The sequence below is a fragment of the Eumetopias jubatus genome, unplaced genomic scaffold (assembly GCF_037043125.1).
Source record: "Eumetopias jubatus isolate StellerSeaLion01/CBP00866 unplaced genomic scaffold, mEumJub1_p1.0 scaffold_2, whole genome shotgun sequence".
NCBI lineage: Eukaryota > Metazoa > Chordata > Mammalia > Carnivora > Otariidae > Eumetopias > Eumetopias jubatus.
In genome coordinates this window covers 158,003,257-158,024,236 of record NW_028274808.1, presented here as the reverse complement: position 1 = coordinate 158,024,236, position 20,980 = coordinate 158,003,257, and the positions used below count along the sequence as shown (strand labels likewise).

The 20,980-nt window shown below is 38.9% G+C and overlaps 2 protein-coding genes across 7 annotated transcripts in view; one reads left to right on the top strand and one right to left on the bottom strand.

Annotated features, from left to right (window-relative positions):
• Positions 1-10,582, bottom strand: part of PPAT (phosphoribosyl pyrophosphate amidotransferase) — a 36,185-nt gene extending 25,603 nt beyond the window's left edge. The window contains exon 1 of the mRNA XM_028100716.2: positions 10,340-10,582. Within this exon, the coding sequence (XP_027956517.1) occupies positions 10,340-10,467 (128 nt within the window). The 5' untranslated portion in view covers positions 10,468-10,582. The remainder of the gene's footprint in view (positions 1-10,339) is intronic.
• Positions 1-20,980, top strand: part of PAICS (phosphoribosylaminoimidazole carboxylase and phosphoribosylaminoimidazolesuccinocarboxamide synthase) — a 54,845-nt gene that overhangs the window by 12,955 nt on the left and 20,910 nt on the right. The window contains exons 3-9 of one of the 6 annotated variants that reach the window (XM_088021152.1): positions 4,870-4,935; positions 7,182-7,318; positions 11,286-11,352; positions 14,273-14,470; positions 17,907-17,914; positions 18,673-18,685; positions 19,322-19,500. In XM_088021152.1, coding sequence (XP_087877278.1) covers positions 4,870-4,935; positions 7,182-7,318; positions 11,286-11,352; positions 14,273-14,470; positions 17,907-17,914; positions 18,673-18,685; positions 19,322-19,500 — 668 coding nt within the window. Of the gene's footprint in view, positions 1-3,617; positions 3,699-4,168; positions 4,541-4,869; positions 4,936-7,181; positions 7,319-10,789; positions 10,921-10,945; positions 11,050-11,285; positions 11,353-14,272; positions 14,471-17,906; positions 17,915-18,672; positions 18,686-19,321; positions 19,501-20,980 lie in introns of those variants that run through there. The other 5 variants (XM_088021150.1, XM_088021151.1, XM_088021153.1 and 2 more) reach the window with 5 other exon arrangements.

Genomic DNA, 20,980 nt, shown 5'->3' with positions numbered 1-20,980 from the left:
TGGATAATCTTAGCAGTAAAATTATTATAAACTAAAGGACTTTCATCACATGAACCATAATATTGAGAACCTTTAAATTTTTAATCCAACAGAAGATCCAAGACATGATTGTTAAAATTTCAGAAAACTCGAAAATTATAAATGTAAAAAAAAGTTGAGACTTAGGTAAGCTGATAAATTTAAATACAGGCAACTTGGTAATTATAAAGGTATGACTTTTCTAATTCTTCCTGTTTATATTTTCACAAACTCTTTAAGAAGCTGTGACATAATAAAGAATACAGAAGCGCCTGGCTGACTTAAGTCAGTAGAGCATGTGGCTCTTGATCTCAGGGTTTTAAGTTCGAGCCCCCCATTGGGTGCAGAGATTGCTTAAAAATAAAATCGCAAAAAAAAAATTAAAATTAAAAAAGAATACATATATCTGGTTTTGTGCCCTGTTCCTGACACAGAGCTTCAAAAACCTTTGGAATTTCCAAAGTGGGTTTCTAGAGCTTCAGGATAGGACTGGTCACCATAAATACCAACCTTGTGATTAAGAGGCTTGGAATTTTAGGCCAGCCTGACCTCTAGCAGGGAAGTAAGTCTGGAGACTGAATTCAGTCATGTGGCCAGCGATTTAATTAATCATGCCATAATCAATCATGTCAACAAAAACTCTGGCTTAAAAGAGCTTCCTAGTTGGTGAACACACTGACGAGCTGGGAGAATGACAGGCTCTGATTCCACAGAGACCTGGAGGTTCTGTATCTAGGACCCTCTCAGACCTTACCCCATGTGGATTTCCATTTGGTTGTTTCTGAGTTCTATCTTTTTTTTAAGATTTTATTTTTTTATTTGAGAGAGAGAGAGCATAAGAGGAGGGAGGGTCAGAAGGCAAAGAAGACTCCCCACTGAGCAGGGAGCCCAATGCAGGACTCTATCCCGGGACTCCAGGATCATGACCTGAGCCGAAGGCAGACGCTTAACCAACTGAGCCACCCAGGCACCCTGAGTTCTATTTTTCATAATAAAACTGTCTCCTAGGGGCGCCTGGGTGGCTCAGTTGTTAAGCGTCTGCCTTCAGCTCGGGTCATGATCCCAGGGTCCTGGTATCTCCCTCCCCCACTCCCCCTGCTTGTGTTCCCTCTCTCACTGTGTCTCTGTCAAATAAATAAATAAAATCTTAAAAAAAAAAAAACACTGCCTCCTAAGTATAGGGCTTTCCTAAGTTCTACGAGTTGTTCTAGCAAATGATCAAACCCGAGAGGGTCATGACACCTCCTGAAGTTGTAGCCAGTCAGCTGGAAGGAGGCTAGCATCTCAATAAGGGCAGTGTTATAGAAGATTGAGCCCTTATAGCTGCAGAGTCTAATGCTGGCTAACTCCAGGTATGAGCGTCAGAAATGAATTGCAGTATACCAGTTGGGATAGAAAGAAACATTAACAGAAACTAAATGCTTCTCTTTCCTTAAAATATGCTAAATTTAGGGATTTCCACACTGCCACCCTCCACTATGATATCTTATTGTCTAGCACTAACTACTCAAAATTTCCACAGAATATCTAATCTCTAAATATTTCCATTTCCCAGAAGTAGGACATGTGCCTGAGCCTAGAACTGATGGTTTTAGTCACTTAGATAAAATGTTATAAATTCAGATTCTGCTGAAATAAGGTTTGCCAAAGTTTACCTTCGACTTGTGCTCTCCACTGGGGTGAGGGTGGGGGAAGGGCTTGGGCACGGAAGGAGGTAAGTCTAGTTACAAAAAGGCAACCAGAGGGATCCTTATGGTGTTGGAACTGGGGAGTATCTTGACCTTGATGGTGGAGACATGAACTTACAAGGTGATAAAATTATTAGAGAACCTAATAAACACATATACACACTCACAGTGAGTACAAGTATAACAGGAACTCTGAATCAGAGGAGTGAACTGTATCAGTGTAATATCCTTGATTATTAAGGTATATTATTAACAAAACGTTACCATTGGAGAAAACTGGACCAAGTGTGAAGTGGAACTCTAGTATTTCTAAAAACTGCATGTGAATCTACATTTATCTCAACAAAAATTTCAATTTTAAAAAACATAACTTATAGGTAGCCTTATGTGGTTCCAAAGTACAACCTGTCATTTAAGGTATTGATATTTCTAAAAGCTAAACTTCATTCTAGTCTCACTGTGCAAACATGTCCTTAAAATAAGACCTAGTCCTATCCTAATGTAAATCTCCACATACCTATTGCTGCATAGGCTTATGGGCCCCCTAACCACCTCACCTTTTGCCTCACTGGTCTATTAATAATAACCAATGTGTAGTTTTATCTAGTTTTACAATAACCATTACAAGCAACTGTACAGACAACAGTAACACACACACACAAATTTTTTTTTAAATAATGTCCCAGGGCACCTGGGTGGCACAGTCGGTTGTGTCCGACTGTTGGTTTCGGCTGGGGTCTGATCTCATGGTCGTGACATTGAGCTCCTTATGGGGCTCCATGCTCTGCTTGAGTTTCTCTCTCTCCCTCTGGCCCTCCACCTCTCTCTCAAATAAATAAATCTTAAAAAAAAAAATGCCCCAGTGTATAGGAAAGTACAGCAGGAGTGAAAGAATACTACCATAGCATTGTGATACTTCAACACTGCAATCCAACATGTGCATGAGGAAGAGCTTTCCCCAAACTACAAACAGCTGACTTGTAAACATTCTATACAATACTATCCTATGATAAATGCATGTTACATTTACCACACTAAGCACCATCAGTTCCTTTAAATGTTTATAATCTGTCTGCTGTTAACAACTCAACATGAAAATTGCTAAGACCACTTAATCTTAAGGTCTTTTATCTATTTATGTATACCGCAATAAGGATCATTCTCAGTTACAATGAGGATCAAATGAAAAAGAGATGTAAGAGCTCTTTGTCAAGCATAAAATTAAGAAAGACATTATAAAATTGAGTCTAAAAATGCTATCATATTCCTGCTCCCAAACAGAGAATACTGTGCCTTGGGACTTAAGGCAGAATACTTCCAAGATTTTGAAAGTGAATCCTACAAAGGCATTTTAAAATTTGGTTAAAGATGACAAATGTTCTTGGCTAAGAGGTTACAGTTGTTTTTTTTTTTTCTAAAGGTTGTTTACTTTAGAGGGGGAGGAGGGGCTGAGGGAGAGGGAAAGAGAGTCTCAAGCAGACTCCATACTGAGCACAGAGCCCCATGTGGGACTCGATCTCACAACCCTGAGATCACAACCTGAGCTGAAACCAAAAGAGTCAAATGCTCAACCGACTGTGCCACCCAGGTGCCCCTAGGCTACGGTTATGACGCTGGATTCCAACCTTACTAGTTTTTCAGTATAATCTTCAACTGCAAAAGTAAATTTGAGGGCACCTGGGTGGCTCAGATGGTTAAGCGTCTGCCTTCGGCTCAGGTCATGATCCCAGAGTCCTGGGATCGAGTCCCGCATCGGGCTCCCTGCTCCTTGGGAGCCTGCTTCTCCCTCTGCCTCTCTCTCTCTCTCTGTGTCTCTCATGAATAAATAAATAAAATCTTAAAAAAAAAAAAAGTAAATTTGAGTTCTGTGAACAGCAAATTTAAGCTGCTATTCTCTTTGTTTTCTGACAGAGATACCATACCAAGATACCGTAAGTACAGCCTCAGAAGAGGTGGGCGGCTCCAAAGCACCACAAAGTATCACTGTGTCAGGTACAGGGTCCAAATTGTTTAAAAAATGTTTTAGGGGCAACTGGGTGGCTCAGTCAGTTGAGTATTGGACTCCTGATCTCAGCTCAGGTCTTGATCTCAGGGTGGTGAGTTCAAGTCCTGCGTAGGGTTCCACATTGGGAGTGGAGCCTACTTAAAAAAGAAAAAAAAAATTTTAGGCTAATATATACCAGTTTAAGTAGATACACCAAGACTCTCCACATTTGTAAATATCCAATGAAGATACCTATTGATGAAAAGCAGCTAAATTATCTCACCAATACTGGAGATTAGTCTGCCTTTAATTTTTTTAATATCTTATTTGAATATGAACATAAGAAGAAATTTTGACCCTCATATTGAAATTATTGTAATCTCAGTGCGTTATGTCAATCCAGGTTGTTTTAAATGAATGATATTTAAATAAGATTTATCTGTAAGTTTGTATAATTGTAAATCAAATTGATTTATAGGTAATCATATTCCTTTAGAAGATGCTAAAAATCATTTACAGATTGTAACAGTGAGCGACACAGAGGCTGGAAAACACTGGTGTGACAATGAGGTCAGAGCGCTTATACACATATGGTCTGATGAAAAAATTAAGCAAATGCTTGAAAGGGCCACAAGAAACAAAGAAATATTTGAGGAAATTGCCAGAAGACTAATGCAGTTTGGAATAGACAGAGACTGGAAACAATGTCGTACCAAATACAAAAATTTAAAATATGAATACAGAGTTTTACAAAAGAAAAATGGCAACCCTCAAAGAAAAATGAGATTTTATGAAGAAGTTGACTGCATCCTAAGAGGACCAACTCTCAGAACTGCCAAATGGAAACATGGTAACCTTGAAATTGACTTTTTAAAATAAAAATTCTATTAAGTTTTTTCTTTGCATTGTAATGTAGCAAGAGATTCCTCAAAAATAAAATCCTTACACTATTGTATGTTCAAATGACCCAAAAAATTATTATGAAGCACATACCTAATTTAAGAATTTCAATCTTTCCAAACCTTGTACCAAAACATTCTTAATTCTTAAACTCATTCTTCTTTATCTGCCCAACCACCACTTTAATGTTTTTACTTCAATGTACTCGAATGCTTGAAGATGAATATATTTTAAATGATGTCGTATAATGATTCTTTTCCTGTGTTCTTTTGTTTTAAGAATTATTTGAAGGTCATACCAAAAACCCAAGAACTTTGAGCATCAAAAGAAAAGCACACGAAGATGGTAAGAGCCTGAGAAGTGCCACATTTTGGCACTGAAAAAAACTTGTTGCTTTTTCCTGATAAGAGATGTTTATTCCTGTCCTTGACAAATTAGACTAAATATATTGTTTATAAGCCGTGAGAGCAAAAAATGCTGAGCAGTGATTTCTTTTATAGCTTATTAAAAGTAACAGAGTAAATGGAAACTTTCCCAGAGTCAGAAATTTCTCCACAACTGTCCATTCATCATGAGCCTTTAAATTACAATTTACAGTGATTGCTATCAGAAGACTAGGATGGAAAAGGAAAAAAACCCACAAAGTAATCAGTTCTGAATTTTAGTTTTCTCCAAAGGTGTTAGTAATGAGTACAGCATTTTAGCAATCCTACAAATAACTCAACCTAATTATGTAAGCCATAATTCCAAATTGACTCATTACAGATATCAGAAAAGGTAATACAACATAGTAGAGCAAATAGAAGAATAAAAATGCAGAACAGAAGAAAAAGCACTGAACTGAAACTCAGAAAACCTGAGTTGCAGTCTCTCTCTCTAACCCCAATAACTCAATGCAGAGCAAATCACTACATCTCTCTGGATCTTTAGGATAATTCAATTTAAGCATTTTATGATTTATAATCTATCCAATTATTTTGAGTATACACAAGTAGTTGAAGAGCTTAATTTTTACAAAATGAACACACCCATGAAACTACCACTCAAATCAAGATATAAAACATTACACCAGCACCCTTCAGGCCTCCCAGTCATAATCATCTTCCTAACCTCTATAAAGGTTATGATTATTCTGACTTCTATCACCACAAATTTGGAATCATACAAGATGTTCTTACTTTTTTGGTATGTGTTCTTTAATGTCATGCTTCTTTCACTCAACACTGTGAGATTCAACCATGCTATTACTTGTAGTAGGAGCTTGCTCTTTTTCACTGTAGAATATTCCATTATGTGAATATACATACCACTACTTTCTTTAACCATTCCACTGTTGGACATTTCCATTATTTCCAGATGGGGGCTATTATAAATAACGCTATAAAAATTCTTGTGCATGTCTTCCAGTAAACATATGTATGCATTTCTGTAGAGTATACACCCAAGAGTGGGAGGGAGGGTCATGGGGTATGCATATATCCAGGTACAGTTCTAAGCACTTTACATATACTAATGCATTTACTTCCTATCACAACTCTATGATGTGGTGCTATCATTATATCCAATTTTTAGAGGAGGAAATGGAGGCACAGAGAAGTCTGTGCTCTTGAGCCAGCTGGCTAATGTTGTCTCTCTGTGAGGTCCAGGGACCGTATCTGCCCTGGGCAGTACATATTCCTAGTACTGACCACAGTGTCTTATGTAAACGTAATAGGAGCTAAACAAATATTTTTTGAATAAAGTATTAGATAATAACAGGAACATCCCTATCCTCAACAAGCCTTATTATATCTCAAGTGAACTGAAAATTTTATTCTCCATTTTTGGACCTAAAGTGCAAGTCAGATGAGTTATCCCGACTTTTGCCATCTCTTAATGCTCTATAGTGTATATGCTATTGAAAAGGAAAATTGCTAAATTGCTAACCACACAAAAGTATCATTCCCAACCCCCTGGATTTTGCCCGTTGAACCTTTAAATACATAAGTCTAGTCCAACAGATGAGAAAACAGACTCAAAAGTTAGGAGACTTGCCCAAGATCAAACTGATGTTGGAAAACTGGCACTAGGTTTCAAGTCTTATGTTAAGGAGCTATTTCCAATTTTGACCAGAATAACAAAGCAGTAGTACTCTGAAACTCTTTTGGGGATAGATAAGTCCTGCTTCAAACTAATGCAAAAAGCAAAGTTATAGATAATAGCATAACCTGGAAGAATTGAAAATACTTATGATTTAAAATTGAGAATCATTAAATTACAAAAGTAACTGAATTAAAAAGTCTTTCAAAGCCCAAGACTGGTACAATTAGCAAAGACAGTTTTAACATAAGTCACTTCCCCAACCAAGGGTATAGAAAACACTATAGAAATGGGACGTATTTGGTCATTATTACTAAGAGATGAAAATCAAAATAAAGTTATCCCCAGCCTTAAATTTGGCAACTCCAAGCAAGTTCTCTGATAACCTACTCCTGTGTACTCCAACAAACTTAAATGAAGACAACCGGAAACTAATTCCATAGAGGTTGTCTGAAGGCATCTCTTTCTCACAAGTACCTTTCTAGCGGTAATATTATATACTCTATTTACAGGACCAGTGTCTGTATCTCTTAAGAAAACTGCTCCTGAGATCACTGCAAATAGGTTTCCTCAAAGCATAACAGAACGAAAAGATTCTACAGAATGTTTCTACAGAAAGGAAACCCCCTACATGATCCAACTTCATCAGGTAAATATCAAAATTTTTAGAAGTATGAAAATGTTTATCAGTTGCAGGGTTCAATTCCTAACCCAGGGAAATAATAATTCACTTCTGGGGTGGGCATTTTCATCTCCTAATTAACCAAGGAAAGGCTAACTAGTTGATTCATGAGATAAATCTATGAAATTTTAATAATTCCTTTTATGGAATCTTCAAAATATGTTCATGTCATTCTAGTCTCCAAAAAATCCTGCCTGTAGTTGAAACGTGAAGATTTCTGATCTAAAAAGGTGTGTGTGGTTTGTTCAGAACCCTGCAAACCACTGAACCAAAGTTTTTAAGACTTAAAAAGCATGTGGTGATTATATGTATCTGTCGTGAACATGCATACACACAGAGTTTGCATCTAAAGAGCTCACTGAAAATGTTAAATTCCCCAACAGAAAGTAGAGCTATGGAATAAATCTCCAAATCACCAGAACTACTAGAAAGAAGTACTTCTGAATGAACCCATCTGGATTAAGCATCCAGTGCGTGACTATCTAGTAATTGGTGTTCTATTTGTATTTAAATGAAATATATAATATAACTTTCAGGTACTCTATTATCCCTGAGGTGAGACTAAATTTTTTATTTATTTTTATTTTTTAAAAAGATTTTATTTATTTGACAGAGAGAGAGAGCACAAGCAGGGGGAGCGGCAGGCAGAGGGAAAGGGAGAAGCAGGCTTCCCACTGCGCAGGGAGCCCGATGTGGGGCTCGATCCCAGGACCCTGGGACCACGACCTAAGCCAAAGGCAGACGCTCAACTACTGAGCCACCCACGCGCCTGAGAGTAAATTTTTTAGATCAGATTATACCTAAGACAAATACAATGCAAAAGTGATAGCAATCTCACCTTCTAGATTCCATGTTTTAGGAAGATAATGTGTAAGAGGTAAATTCCTTTATCAAAAAGGAAAAAAAAAAACCCAACAGAATCCTGTTACTATTGTTTTAAAACAACTAAGTATTGAGTGGAAAGAGGTGAGGAGATAGAGACTTCTGCAACAGACCACCACTTACAAGTGTACAGCACATTTAACTAACTATACTGTGTATTAAGTTAAGACAACTTATCTAGGTATCCAGTTTTAACATTCCTTGATTCAATGCCATAGAAAAACATTAGTTTTTAATCTCTGAACCCTACGGACTAGTTCAGAGTAGCAGAAGATTTTTATCTTCGAGACATTAGGGAATTTCATCATTCTTCCAATCAAATCAGTTCCTCTAAAGGGTTAGGACTTTTGCTAATTCAAAATTTTTAATTGGATGAATTTATGGGAGAGAACCAGTCTTCTCAGTGCACCTTAATGATTCTATGTCTACAAAACGAAAATCTTAAACAAATAGTTTTCCATTAATACATTCGTTCCCCAGAAACTACTGGGTTCCTTGTCGCTGTTATTGAAGGTCAATTTTCAAAACCAGTTTAACAAAGACTTATTTCAGATGAGCAGCCTCAGAGAATCCATTTATTATTGCTATTATCATATAATTACATTTTTATTGCTCCTATCTTGCACTTTCCAATCCTTCTTTCATATAAAAGCAACTATAGAAAAGTGCATGTAGCTAGAAATCAAGTTGTATTCATTAAACAAACAAAACAAACCGTTTTTCCTCCGGCACGTATTTAAAGGAGAGACTGAAGATTCTCTTCCCTTCACAGAATATCCAAAATAACTTATCCTAAGAATGTTATAAACTAATGTTGTTCTGAACTACCATATAAGTAGATTTTAGTTTGTTCTTGGATTATATATCTAATCTTCTCAAAAAATGTGCAGTATTTTAAAACAAGATCTCTTTTAGGGTCAACCCACAATTATCCAGGACCAGAGTCATTCAAGTTAAAAATATTCTTTTTGATTCAACCCAGACTCTAAGTTACTCTCAGCTCTTTAAAGAAGTACATAAGACATAAAACTAAAGTATTTGCCACTCTGAAAAGATCAAAAAGACTACTTGCAATCCAAGTTTGGTGAGGGAAAGCAGATCATTTGGAATGCATTTATACTTGTAGCTCCCATATTGCTGATAAATGTTACTGCCAAGTTCCTTAAACTGTTCTAAAAGTTATTGCTGCAGTATTGCCTTAGGAAAACTCTGTAATACTTTCAGGGATAATGTCAAACCTACATTTATATCAAATGCCAGGTAATAAGAAATGGAAGGATCACGGAAGGCAAGTTATTTTTTAACTCAAAGGGATCTACCAATTTTTCCAAAAATCAGTATGTATCTAGTCATACAGGAACTGCTGCCCTTTCCCTCTTTTAAATAAGTGAGTTACTTTTTGGCATCTTCTTACTACAACCTTTTCCTTCATTATCTGAAATCCGTGACTCTTTTGCAGATACACTATTTCCTGTGACTGGTTTATTTTCAGTTAGTTTGTATGAGAACTACAACCGGGACTTCCTTTTGAATACCAACTAGCTCTATTTCCTGGGGTTTGAACTCTAGAATCCCTAAATTCTCATAACTATGACTACGTTCACATCTACAATTTGCTCAAAAGCTCTGCCCTTGCAAACAAAAGCTTGTGGTGGTCGAAGGCTCCGCGAGAACACCTCAAGGTGTTGTAGGTCCTGGACCAGCAGCCACCCCACACAAACCTTCACAAAAGCAGCTCCAGGCTCTGCAAGATTAAAACGGGCAAGTAGTGGGAGAAGTCCCGATTCGGCCAACCCTAGCGAACCGGAGCCTTACAAATTGGCCAGACTCATGAGGGGTGCACACAACCGGAGAAGGGGGGGAAAGCCCCTAAAGAGCATCAAGGGTTTAGGGGGAGAAGCAAGTCCAGGGATGCAAGGTGGTGCCCGCGCACGCCTTGGCAACCTAGTTGATGCCACAAGCAGTTATCAATCCAAGCAATAGAGGTCGGTCTCCAGGCCCTCAGGCGCACAGGAGATCGCTAACTCGGGCCGCGGGAAAACGGCTGGGGCTGAAGGAGAGAGAAGCACACGCGCCGCCACCCCCACCCCTCAGCCGGTTGCTCACCGGTGCTGCAGCCCCACGAGTCCCAGAGTGATCACATGCGGCACATCTAGCTGCGTGGGCCACTCTCCTGAGGCGATGCACCCGAATACGCCACATTCCTCTCGGATTCCCAACTCCTCCAGCTCCATGTCGCTGCCGAAAACACGTGGAGAGACCTGCCGCCGCAGCAGGGGCCTGACCACCAACCCGCTGTCCGCTCGGCCCGTACGCCTCAGAGGCTCGCTTCCTTCCCCAGCCGCTCGACCCTCGCTACTGCGGCGGCGCGCGCTTTCCCAAAGCAAACGTGATTAGCGCTCCCCTGCTGCACACCCTGCCCCGCCCCCTCAGGATGCACCAATGAGCGAGGAGGGAGGGAGAGGCTCCGTGGCTGAGAGGAGGAGTCACAGAGACGCCTGGGGTGGAGCTAGTCCTCCGCCGGATCCCTATGGGAAACTACTTTTTCTACACATGGAAATCTCCGTTATTTTCTAACACCTAAGACTGGGGTGATGAGAGTAGTAGTGTTAACGTCATTTCTGTCCCAGAGGATGTAAACTTTGTATGGCCCTCCTCAAATGCTTTCCCCCGGCCGTCACTACTTGGTACGCTCCAACCTATGAACCGCTCTCGCAGCGGAGAAAGTAGCGGGTCAGCGAGCCTCTGTAGAATCGGGAGTGGCCGCCAGTGCGCGCCACTTTTCCCCTCTTCTGGAACAGCGCCCGCGCACAGAGGTGAAGGGAACGTCCTGTGGCTCTGCGCCTGCGCGGCGGGAAGCCTCGCGGGTAGAGCTAGCTCGCAGAATCGAAGTTGCTCTTGGGCGGCAGGGACCTCCGGGGTTCGGTGGCGGCTGTGTTGCTAGCGGAGAGCGCGTGTGGGCGCTCAGGAATACTAGGCCTGGCCGGGGGTGTGTCTGCGGGTCGCCTTCCCTCCCCCGCCACGTGAGCCTCTGACTACTCCTCTTTTCCAGAGTCTTGCCAGTCTTCCCAGCGCGGCCGCTGCGCCCAGCCCACGCAAGATAATGGCGACAGCTGAGGGTGAGTAACAGGCATCCCCAGGAATCTGCCGGGGACTCCCTGCCCTCCGCGGTCTTCCAGCCGCCGCCTCCTTGCCTGGAGGTTGCGGACTCGCCGCCGACACCTGCGCGCCCCGCGGCCCTGCTGGCAACCTCCTCCCGGGCTGTGCCTGGTCTCCTTGCTGCCGCCCGTCTAGGCCGCAGGGCGGACCGACACGTGGCCCGGGCACAGCAAAGCGAGGCGTAGGAAACCCAGCGCTCCCGGGTCTCGCCGAACTTTCTGAAATAATCGGAACTGGCTCTGGATTGGGGAAAAGAAAGTAGAGGAAGAGGATGATTAGAAAGAGAAATGGCCAGGGGTTGGAGAGGTGCCTGGAAATCATATTGGTAATAAATAGTTATTGCAAAACAATCACAGGAAGATATGTGTGGATTCTTCTAAGTCTTGTTTTTCCTATTAAGTAAATAGCCTGCTATTTCCGGAACATTAATATTTGAACCTATTGAAAAATTTACGTTTGGGGGGTCCAGATTTTTTTTCTTTACATTTTCTTGTTGTTATGTTAATCACCATACATTACATCATTAGTTTTTGATGTAGTGTTCCATGATTCATTGTTTGTGTATAACACCCAGTGCTCCACGCAGAACGTGCCCTCTTTTAATACCCATCACCAGGCTAACCCATCCCCCCATCCTTGGGTCCAGATTTTATGTGTTTTATGGTGTTGATGCCATGATGACTTTGAAGAGCTCCAGAAGTACCAGGCAAAAAGTTGCCTTGATTCACTTTACATTTATCCTATTTACATAATCTTTTTATTTACTAGTGATTAGGTGCTCAGAAAAGATCACTTGTGACATTTATGCTGATAAAACAAACTTTTTTTTCCCCACACATCCAATTTCTAAATTTATGGTGAACCAAATTGCTTGTGTTGGCTGATAAGTACATCGTCTTCCACACAGGAAAACTGAATTTAGGTAAAATATTATAGACTTAATATAATAGAGATATCTCTCCTTTTGCTAAAGTGCTTAAAAGCCACATGGCTGTTCTTAGGATAAAATGGAAACACTATTAACATGAGGTCTGAAGGATGAATAGTGAAATGCAGGGGAAGGAAACGGGTCTAGGGAGAGCATGTCAAAAGCCTGGGAGTGGGATATAAAAATTCAGTTACACAAGATAGAGTTCTGGAAAGGGAATAGAGAAATCTGAAGTTGGAGCACTAAGCTGAGGCTCTAACTTGAGGGGCCTTTTAAACCTTGTCAGTAAGTCAGGATATTACAATAGGATGGGAATTCATCCTCTAGGTACCTTGCAGCAGTAACTATTAAACTGAATTATAACTGTTTGTTTAATGGTCACCTACCCTAGCTGGTGATCTGAGCACTGCTCATTTCTCCTGCCATTCTTTTCTACTCTGTAGCTGCTGCCCTCCCTCCGCTGCCCAATAGCAGTGCGCACACACACACACACACCTGCTCCAACCATCCTGAAGTTCTGCCATGCACTGTTACCCCATGGTCTTTTTTCACCACCATTATTAAACCCTTTCCCTCTTCTGGCTAAATATTCATCCTGCCTCAGATCTCAACCTCAACCTCGCTTTGTTTCAGACTTCCTTCTCTGGTGTCTAGACTAGGTTAGGTGGGCCTGCTATGAATGTGTGATCCCGTAGTCTGTGTATATCTCACATCATACTTACTTTGATGTCCTGTTTAATTTTAGCTTCCCTCAGACTCAGGTTGCTTGAGAGCAGGAACTCTTGTCTTTACTGGTATATCCCTAGTGTACCTGGCACACGGACCCTAAAAAATGCCAATACTGAGAATGAGTCCATGTTCTAGGAGCATGAGGGGTGATTTCTCCCCTTGGAAATTTTAAGTCCTTAAACTTGTTATCTCTGATCTTCATCTAAATCATTCTTTCTAATGACTACTTTTTTTTTTTTTAGTCTGTGACCTGCATCAAATTGGATTCCCTTGTCCTTCCTCACAATTTCCCACATCTGTTAGTGTGGAGAAAGGATTAACACTGGGGAGTAGGGAAGAAAGATTAAGAAATAGAGGTGCTTGGAAATGGGCTAACTTAAGTGGGTGGGGGTGCCTCCCCTTGCACTTTAAAAAAGTCAAGAAACCCTTCAGGCTGAACTTTCCCATTTTGCCTGTCATGCCAGATGGAAGTCACAAAAAATAAGCATTTTTTTCCTCTACAAGCTAGTTTATTGTATTATGAATATATATACGAAAATGCTATTCTATTAACTTAATGTAAATTAGTCCTACTTCAGTTCTGCTATAGAGAGGCAGGGTTGATAGTGGAAAGAGAAAAGAATATGATATCAGAAGATACAGGATTTTGTCTGGCTCTGCCATTTCTGAACTGCATGGCTCCTACCTTTTTGATACTTAGTTTTCTAATCTGTACATTTGAGCCTTGAACAACATGGGTTTGAACTGCATGCCCATGGATTTTCTTTTTTCCAATAATTACCACACAGTACTGCAAATGTATTTTCTTTTTCTTAAGATTTTATTCTTTTCTCTAGTTTACTTTATTGTAAGAATACAGCATAAGGTACATATAACTTAGAAAATATGTGTTAATCAGCCATTTAATCTTATCAGCAAGGCTTCTGATCAACAGTAGGCTATTAAGTTTTGGGGGAGTAAAAGTTCTATGCAGATTTTCAATCTTAGACCCCACATAGTTCAAGGGTCAACTATAATTATTTGCATAATTACAGTTTGTCACAAAATTATGTGAATCAAATATGCCTGTGAAAATGTAGAGTATAGGTTCTTTGCAGATGAGTGAATTTTTTCTTAAAATCATCCCTTAACCACTCTGTATGTTCTCTGATTGATCAGAGATAACTTAGTCTTCATTAGGAAATTTTTTCCTGAAATCTGATGTCTCCATTTTATCTCCACAGTATTGAATATTGGTAAAAAACTCTATGAGGGTAAAACAAAAGAAGTCTATGAATTGCCAGATAGTCCAGGAAAAGTCCTCCTGCAGTCCAAGGACCAGATAACAGCAGGAAATGCAGCCAGAAAGAATCACCTGGAAGGAAAAGCTGCAATCTCAAATAAAACTACCAGTTGTATTTTTCAGTTGTTAAAGGAAGCAGGTAAGTGGCTTTCCCGATAGCCTCCCCTTTCACATTCTCTCTGTCACACACATACTGGTCCTTTCATGGGGAAATGGCATTATTTGGATTAACAACATGTTGACTACCAGTTAAATTTTTTAATTGTTATCGGGAAACAGGTAAGTGGCTCCCCGCACAATCTCCTCCCTTTTGAATATTGCCGCACACACACCCAGGGCACACTCTGATCTCTTTAATGTGGAGATGACATTTGGATTAAGAACATGTTGTTTGGCAATGTCTCAAAAGGTAAGGTTACTTAAATCAAACCAGGAACTCTTAAATTTCACTACAGCACTTAATTTGGAATTAGTAAGTTCTATCATTTAGTTAAGGGATCTTAACAGTTTGAGGCAGTCTTTGTCTGGCATGCCTATCTCCTCTGTAACTTTTCTCTCCTAGGAAGATGTCCTAGGAGAGACTTACCTATGAAGGAGTCCTGTTCTGGTATTAGGCAGCTCTAATTGAAGAGTTGAAATTTGGTACCTGCAGTTCTATATAGTTATTCATTGCTCTGTCCCTTGGAGATAAGACAGAATTTCAAATCCCTTTTCCACTTGAAAGCCCTGGAAAGTATTTGAAGATTGCCACCACACCTTCTTATTCTGCCTCAAGTGAGGGATTTGAACTAGATCAAAGATCTCCAGGGTTACCCCCTACTCTAAAACTGAAAGAAGACTATTTCCCATAGAGACATTTATTCAAAAAGACTAGATCAGAACATTCTGTAGAGGGCATTTGGAGTAAAGAAAGGGGAATTAAGATAATGGGCTTTTCTGCAGGGATTCAGTCAATGCTGATTTGTCTGTAGTATATGAAATCTCAGCTAATAAAAGATTTGAGCTCTTTTCCTCCAGTGTAAGAAACCTCATTGCCTTGCATCACTCAACCTTTGAGGCCTCTGGTTCCTTAAGCTTTGTTTTTTACTATCGCAGTTCTAATTTTATAATTTAATAATTTTGTCTCCTTTTACTACCCAGTTGCCCTTTCATTTCTTAGAGCTTCCAGTAAGCATTACAGGAATACCCTATTTTATTGCACTTTGCTTTATTGTGTTTCATGGATATTGCCTTTTTTTTTTGTACAAATTGAAGGTTTGTGGCAACCCTGCCCCTGCATTGAACAAGTCTGTTGGTGCCATTTTTCCAACAACATTTGTTCTCTTCATGTTGCTGTCACATTTTGGCAAGTCTATCAATATTTCCAACTTCTCGTTATTTTATTTGTTATGGTGAACTATGATCAGTGATCACAACTTGCTGAAAGCCCAGATGATAGTGTTTTTTAGCAATAAAGTATTTTTTAACTAAAGTTTTTTAGACATCATGCCATCACACACTTAATAGACCACAGTATCGTGTAAATATAACTTTTATGTGCACTGGGAAACCAAAAAGTTCATTTGATTTGCTTTATTGTGGTGGCATGGAACCGAACCTGCAATATCTTCAAGGTATGTCCATAATGTCTTAAATCAATCTTCTAAATCTAAAGGGGGATTTAATACCTTTGTTTCCAGTCAGGATAGATGTACCTACCTTCCACAAAATAACAAGGTAATTCAAATTAAATCAATTCTGTCAGTACAGAATGGGTTCTTGAATAGTTTTGCCTCTTTTCTAGTTTTCTATTGAACACTTTTAAGGTAGTGTGGAGAAAAAAAATGTTTGCCAGCCTAATTTGTCATCTACATCATAAATCCCTCTATATGTTGAAAGTGAGTATGTTGTGATAAATTTAAAGGACCACCCACAATTCCTAAGTAATATGATTTTAGGATTTTTATTTCAAGGCTTCCTTGATAGGTGGTTTCTCAGTGACTGAGTTGATTGCTGTAGAGAGCGTCAAACTAATTTTAGGTTCCTATTGCAGTTCAGATAAGTGATCCATTTTTAACTTGCCAAGTTATCTCATTCTCCCTATACATACTAAAATTTTTAAAAAGTTGCTTAATACTATAAATTTTTAACAATAAAAAAAATTAGCTCCTGTGTACCCATAGTAGTTATACATAGCTACGGGGCCTTATTTATTTATTTATTTATTTATTTATTTATTTATTTATTTATTTTCAAATAATGGAAGATAAGTACAGGCCCAAGTTTTTATTTTCTTACTCAGTAAGGGACTATTCAGTGCATTTTGTGGGTTTAACAAAAAGTGAGTTAAAGTGACCCAAATTGTCTCTGTTTGTCCAGGACTTTCCAGTTTGGACTCTTAACGCCCTGAGTCTGAGAAAGCTGGGAAAGTTCGCAATCCTAAAAGAAGTACTCCAACAATTATCTTTAAACTACTGTATTGGCGGGGCGCCTGGTGGCTCAGTCATTAAGTGTCTGCCTTTGGCTCAGGTCATGATCCCAGGGTCCTGGGATCAAGCCCCGCATCGGGTTCCTGGTCAGCAGGAAGCCTGCTTCTCCCTCTCCAACTCCCCCTGCTTGTGTTCCCTCTCACTGTCTCTCTCTCTCTGTCAAATAAATAAAATCTTTAAAAAAACCAAATACTGTATTGGCACACTTAACATAACTAAAACTTACTTGGTTCACAGGAAATGTTGAAAGATGTTTTTCAGGTTTTATACACTGAAATTAAGGAAAACTTATAAGTTTTAAAAAATTCTTAGATTTGTTTTAGAGGACAGATTAGGAGTTCTGTTGCCTTATCTAATTTTTACTTGCTGATAGTTAAATCAATGCCATGTCTAGTTGACCACCAGTGATTATTTAAAATTGCTTTTATAACCAAGGCTATGTTCCTAATTAAGGTATTTCTAGAAGTTAGAATGGGAAGAGCACCAAATGAGATTTTATAAATCAGGATTCTGATTTTCTCACTGTCAGTCACAAGCAAACTATAAAATACTGTACAAATAATAGGTATAAGTAATACTGTTTTTCCATGGAAATAATATTATACATGCTACACCTGAGTTATGAATTGTGTGGATTTGGTCTCAATACTTAACCTTTTAAGTCTCAGTTCTCTCACAGAAACCTACTATAATTACATTTAGGTGTTAAGAGTGATAATGGGTATAAGTCCTGCAGTTGTTAAACCACAGATGAGGAGCTGGGCTACCTTAATACATGGGTGGCCCAAGAGCTATGTGGGCTGATTAGCTGTCACACACTGCTGTTGTAATTCAGAGTATGAAATGACATTTCCTTAGTAATCTTCATAGGAGTCTTAAATTCTGTAAACAGTGAGACATGGGGAGAGTTGTTTTGCTTATCCCCCCAGTCATGAAATTTGCTAAGATGATTAGCATGTATATTAGAAGCAATCATTATATCATCTAAACTGAATCTTTTTTTTTTTTTGAAGCAATTCTTTTTTCCTGTACTAGGTCATTACCGTAAATTGATTCTGTACTTTTGGTTCTCTTAGATGTGAGGAAGAGTTTTCCTCTGAGTAAAAGTAACTATTGTTTATATTTAAACAATAGATTGGGATACTAGTCTTTCAAGCTTGGTAGACAAGTGAGCACATATGTCTAATAATTAACAGATCTTAAAAGGAACTCTTAAAGCCAGGCATGTAGTTACCACCTGTAGTTAAGGATTGATTTAAATGATTTGCCTATCCATGAACATGAGCCCAGTCATTATTTAAAGGTTAAAATGACCATTTACTTAAACTTATTCTTTCCCAGAGTTCCTGTTCATGTAGCATATCACAATTTCCTGAATCTTACTGGTCAAATCCAGAGGGAGTACAGAGAAAACAATGCAGGTTTTGAAACTGGTCCAAGCACCATTACTGATTGGCAACATGTCCCAGCTTGTCAAATTACTTAACTTCTTTGAGCCTCTGTTTCTTTCACTGTAAAATGTAATGATAACTATCTGAAAAATTTTATGTATGGTTAAATGAGATATAAAACACTTAGAACAGTGCAGGTCTTACATAAATGTAGATTCCCTTCATGTAGGGTAATATATATGTATGTTTTTATATGGCAGCACAAAATAATCCTGTAGCATTTACATGATTAAAACGTCTCCTGGAAACCTTTATGTGTTAACATAATAATGCTCATCTTCAAGCTGCAGTGTTAATACCTACAATATCTAGGAGTGGAATTGCTGGATCATATGGTTCATGATATATTATAACTATTACTAGGTTATTTTCCAATGTCCCCAAATAAAATAGCTCTGTCACAAGCTAGCTTTTTATGTTAGTTTTCCAGTAACAGTTTGAGTAAAGTAGAAGGGAAGGGAAGAACAAATGTTTTCTTTGCTCTTGGCCAAATTGGCCACTATGTTCTTGCTGCTACCTCTTGGATACTTTTTTTCAGGCATTATTTTCTTTAAATATAAAGAAATATAAATATAAATATAAGAGAAAAGGGCAATCCAAATGTAGGTCTGTACCTGATTGTGATAAGTGGATATTTAATACTGGACTGTCAAATATGAGAATTGTATAACCAAATCTAAAGATAATTTAGTACCACTTAGATGAGTTATATGCTTTATGCAAAGTTAGGTAAGCAGTGGCAGGGGAATTTCTCAAAAGTATTTTTTGAATGTATGAATGAATGAATGAATGAATGGTAAAGACAGTGGGACCCAGACTTTCTGATCCACTGTGAAATACTAAATATTTTGATAAGCATTAAGAAAGCCATACTAATAATTTTGTTTTCCTACTTCTACTTTTTCAAAAAAGTTAATATACTTTTGATAGTATCACTTAAGGATAACACATTTGGCTAGATAGGGTTTTTGTTTCATTTTGTTTTTTGTAAACAGCAATTTTATTATGCCTCAGATCTAACTTTTTTAATACACTTTTAATGCTTTTTAACACCTTTTTATCAATATGTAGGTATCAAAACTGCTTTCACCAGAAAATGTGGGGAGACAGCTTTCATTGCACCTAAGTGTGAAATGATTCCAATTGAATGGGTTTGTAGAAGAATAGCAACTGGTTCTTTTCTCAAAAGGAATCCTGGTGTCAAGGAGGGATATAAGTTTTACCCACCTAAAGTGGAACTGTTTTTCAAGGTAATTATTCTGTGCTTCTCTGTCTTACTATAATATAGCAACAAACATAATTTCAAAGTCAAAAGATTTAAATGTTATTAAAGCTAAATAAAATCTTTAAAAAATAAATTTAAAAATAAAATTAACAGTTATTAGGAAGAAAAGTAACAATTCAGAAACTTTATTTTATTTTATTTTTTAAAGATTTTATTTATTTGACAGAAAGAGAGAGACAGTGACAGAGGGACCACAAGTAGGGGGAGTGGGAGAGGGAGAAGCAGGCTTCCCACCAAGCAGGGAGCCCGATGCAGGGCTTGATCCCAGGACCCTGGGATCATGACCTGAGCTGAAGGCAGACGTTTAACAAGTGAGCCACCCAGGCGCCCCAACAATTCAGAAACTTTAAGTTTTTAAAGAGTTTGAAGTAAAAGTGAATACAAGGCATCTTTTTATATTCAGATACAGAAAAACTATTACCAATATCTCATAGGCAAAGACATAAAAAGATGTAGGAATCAATGGTTATAAATTTGTATTGGTTTTCTTTATTGAAACTGCTTTTTTGGGATGCCTGGGTGCCTCAGTCATTTAAGCATCTGCCTAAGGCTCAGGTCATGATACTGGGTGCTGGGATTGAGTCCTGCATCGGGCTCCTTGCTCAGCGGGGAACCTGCTTCTCCCTCTACCTGCTGTGCCCCCTGCTTGTTGCTCTGTTGTACAAATAAATAAACAAAATCTTTAAAAAAAAAAAAACTGCTTTTCTCTTTCCCTCTTTGTTTAGCTGTTAAGCATAGTTCTAACGTCAGGAAGCATAGTTCCAATGTCAGGAGTAATGTCTATGTAGCATTTTTATTGTTTCCTTTTTTTTTTTAAGATTTTATTTATTGAGAGAGAAAGAGGGAGATGGCTAGCAAGCATGCAGTGAGAGGAACAAAGCTGGGGCGGGGGAGAGGAGGAGGGAAAGAATCCTAAGCAGACTCCACACTGAGCAGAAAGCGCGACAGGGGGCTCCATCACACAACCCTGAGATCATGACCTGAGCCGTAACCAAGAATCTGGACCCTCAACCAACCAAGCCACCCAGGCGCACCTTGTGTAGCTTTTTTTTTTTTAATTTAAAGGTTTTATTTATTTGACAGAGCACACAAGGAGGGGGAGCAGCAGGCAGAGGGAGAGGGAGAAGTAGGCTCCCCACTGAGCAGGGGGCCCTACGCAGGGCTCAGTCCTAGGAACCTGGGACCATGACCTGAGCTGAAGGCAGGTGGTCAGCTGACTGAGCCACCCAGACGTACCTGGTGTAACGTTTTTAAACAGTGAACTAAAATTGCCTCTCAGCCTTTTGGCCTAGTTCAAATATAATCAGTGAACTGCAAACTTTAAAATGTTTATCTTATGGTTATAATACAAATCCAGAATTCATAAAAGAAAAATTTCATGTGAAATTGGGACACTACATAAAATGAATAAAAGTATTTTTTCACTAATGTCTTTAAATGAAGTC